At 51.3% G+C, this 1708-nt stretch overlaps 1 protein-coding gene across 1 annotated transcript in view; it reads right to left on the minus strand.

Moving 5' to 3' along the window:
* The window catches only part of LOC109937405 (5-oxoprolinase-like), a gene marked incomplete at its 3' end in the record, with an annotated part of 73525 nt that overhangs the window by 1660 nt on the left and 70157 nt on the right, over positions 1–1708 (minus strand). Inside the window, exon 4 of the mRNA XM_048621226.1 lies at positions 1067–1216. Within this exon, the coding sequence (XP_048477183.1) occupies positions 1067–1216 (150 nt within the window). The remainder of the gene's footprint in view (positions 1–1066; positions 1217–1708) is intronic.

Genomic DNA, 1708 nt, shown 5'->3' on the forward strand with positions numbered 1-1708 from the left:
CAACAGTGCCCACTCCCTCAACACTGACCTCCGACAGTGTGGCGCTCCCATATTACTGACCCTCCGACAGTGCGGCGCTCCCTCAGCACTGACCCTCCGACAGTGCGGCGCTCCCTCAGCACAGACCCTCCGACAGTGCGGCGCTCCCTCAGTACTGACCCTTACGGTCACTGTAGTATCGGACAGTCAATACTTTATTTTTAATTCACTCATAGATTACCGGTCCCCGGCTAGGACAGTATTTATTGCCCATCCCTAATTAGTCAAATAGCAGTTAAGTGGCAGCCACATTGTAAGAGGCCAGACCAGGTAAGGATGGCAGATTTCCTTACCTAAACGACATGAATCACCCAAAAGGGGTCTTCTTGATAATTAGCAACACTTTCATGAAATTAGACTCTTAATACCCAACTTTTATTTGAACTTAACCAAATCGTGACATTGTGGGATTTGACCCCAGGTCCTTGGAACATTGTCTGGTCTGCAGATTAATAATCAAATAATAATACCAACACATCACAATCCAACTTGGTGCACTGTTCCCACTTTCCGCCCATACCCTTTAATCCCTTTCTCCATGAGAACTATATCTTTGTCTTTCTTGAAAACATTCGATATTTTGGATTCAACCACAGACTTCCAGAGGCTCCCCACTCTCTGGGTGAAGACATTTTTCCTCGTCTCAGCCCTAGCCTGTATCCTTAGACTGTGAGCCTGGTTCTGGACTTCCCGGATATCAGGATTATCCTTCCTGATTTTACTCCATCGGAATTTCACATGTTTCCATGAGGTTCCCTCTCATTTGTCTAAAGTTTAGAGACAGTGGCACTGGGCCTGGTTTGGTGGCCTGGGTCTGAATGTTGCCCCTTTGGCTGGTGTGCCCTGTGTTTCGGAACCCCTTCACCAGGCATCACGCCAGCACCTCTCTATCGACCGGACACAGATCAGGTGGTGGGTGTGCCAGCAGAGCTGGTGGTATCTTTGCACAGGGAGAAGCTGGCATCAATGCTGAGAATGCAGAGCTGGTGATCTTATCCCACCAGCTCTCACACTTGCTCGTGCTCACCTGTGAGGCTGCGCAAACCTCAAATGCTTTGAATATGACGTCGACGACTCGCTGTGATGTCAGCACGTTACCGCCTACAACCGCAGCGTCCACTGATGGATCCAGGATGGATCCCTTTGGGATGATGATCTTCACGGGAGCCAGGCAGCCCTGCCATTGACAGCACAGGTCAATAAAGACTACAGGTTCCACTCAGCAACTAATCCCAGTCAGGTCAGTGACACCCAATAACTCTCACACACAGCCAAACCCAATAACCCACACTGGGTAGCTCACTGCACACCTGATATCCCACACTGGGAAAGCCACCCCCACTGCAGGTAACTCACACCCAACCCCAATCATTTAATCCAGGTGGTTAGGAAACACAACCGATAGCCTCACTCCGTACCTGCCCTGTTCACCCACCTCTCCCCCAGTAACACACACTCCCCCGACTCTGTTCACCCACCTCCCCCCCAGTAACACACACTCCCCCGACTCTGTTCACCCAACTGACCCCCAGTAACACACTAGCCCCCCACTCTGTTCACCCACCCCTCCCCCAGTAACACACACTTCCCCGACTCTGTTCACCCACCTCTCCCCCACTAACACACACTCCCCCGACTCTGTTCACCCACCTCTCCCCCAGTAACACAC

The sequence above is a fragment of the Rhincodon typus genome, unplaced genomic scaffold, assembly GCF_021869965.1.
Source record: "Rhincodon typus isolate 14 unplaced genomic scaffold, sRhiTyp1.1 hic_rhity00000138, whole genome shotgun sequence".
NCBI lineage: Eukaryota > Metazoa > Chordata > Chondrichthyes > Orectolobiformes > Rhincodontidae > Rhincodon > Rhincodon typus.